The sequence below is a fragment of the Pundamilia nyererei genome, unplaced genomic scaffold (assembly GCF_000239375.1).
Source record: "Pundamilia nyererei isolate P.nyererei 1_Seehausen unplaced genomic scaffold, PunNye1.0 scaffold00192, whole genome shotgun sequence".
NCBI lineage: Eukaryota > Metazoa > Chordata > Actinopteri > Cichliformes > Cichlidae > Pundamilia > Pundamilia nyererei.
The window spans coordinates 241,224-241,648 of NW_005187593.1; the positions used below are offsets into that span (position 1 = coordinate 241,224).

The 425-nt window shown below is 40.7% G+C and overlaps 1 protein-coding gene across 1 annotated transcript in view; it reads left to right on the plus strand.

Annotated features, from left to right (window-relative positions):
• The window catches only part of lamb1b (laminin, beta 1b), a 30,726-nt gene that overhangs the window by 10,564 nt on the left and 19,737 nt on the right, over positions 1-425 (plus strand). Inside the window, exon 8 of the mRNA XM_013914382.1 lies at positions 7-126. Within this exon, the coding sequence (XP_013769836.1) occupies positions 7-126 (120 nt within the window). The remainder of the gene's footprint in view (positions 1-6; positions 127-425) is intronic.

Sequence of the window (425 nt, forward strand, 5' to 3'; positions counted from 1 at the left end):
GACGAGGTGAAGGATAAGTACTACTACGCCCTCTATGACATGGTCGTCCGGGGAAATTGCTTCTGCTATGGGCACGCCTCCGAGTGTGCCCCAATTGATGGAGCGCCGACAAGTGCAGAGGGCATGGTACGTCACACAGGCATATAAAGAAAAGGCGAGAAACACCATTTTTGCCATTTTTAAATCTAATTTAAACTTATTCTGCTGAGGCAGACCATGACACAAAGTAATAACCTAAAAGAATTAATTTAATGATGAAACAAGCATGCAATAAGTCTAATAAATTGGATCTCATGGTGTTTATCAGTGAGTTACGGAAGAGGATTAGGGCCACGGGAAAATAAAAAAGTGGGCACATCTTTTTTTCTTGCTTTCCAGAATTCTGAGAAAAATGTCAGAATTCTGAGATTAAAGTCAGAAACGTT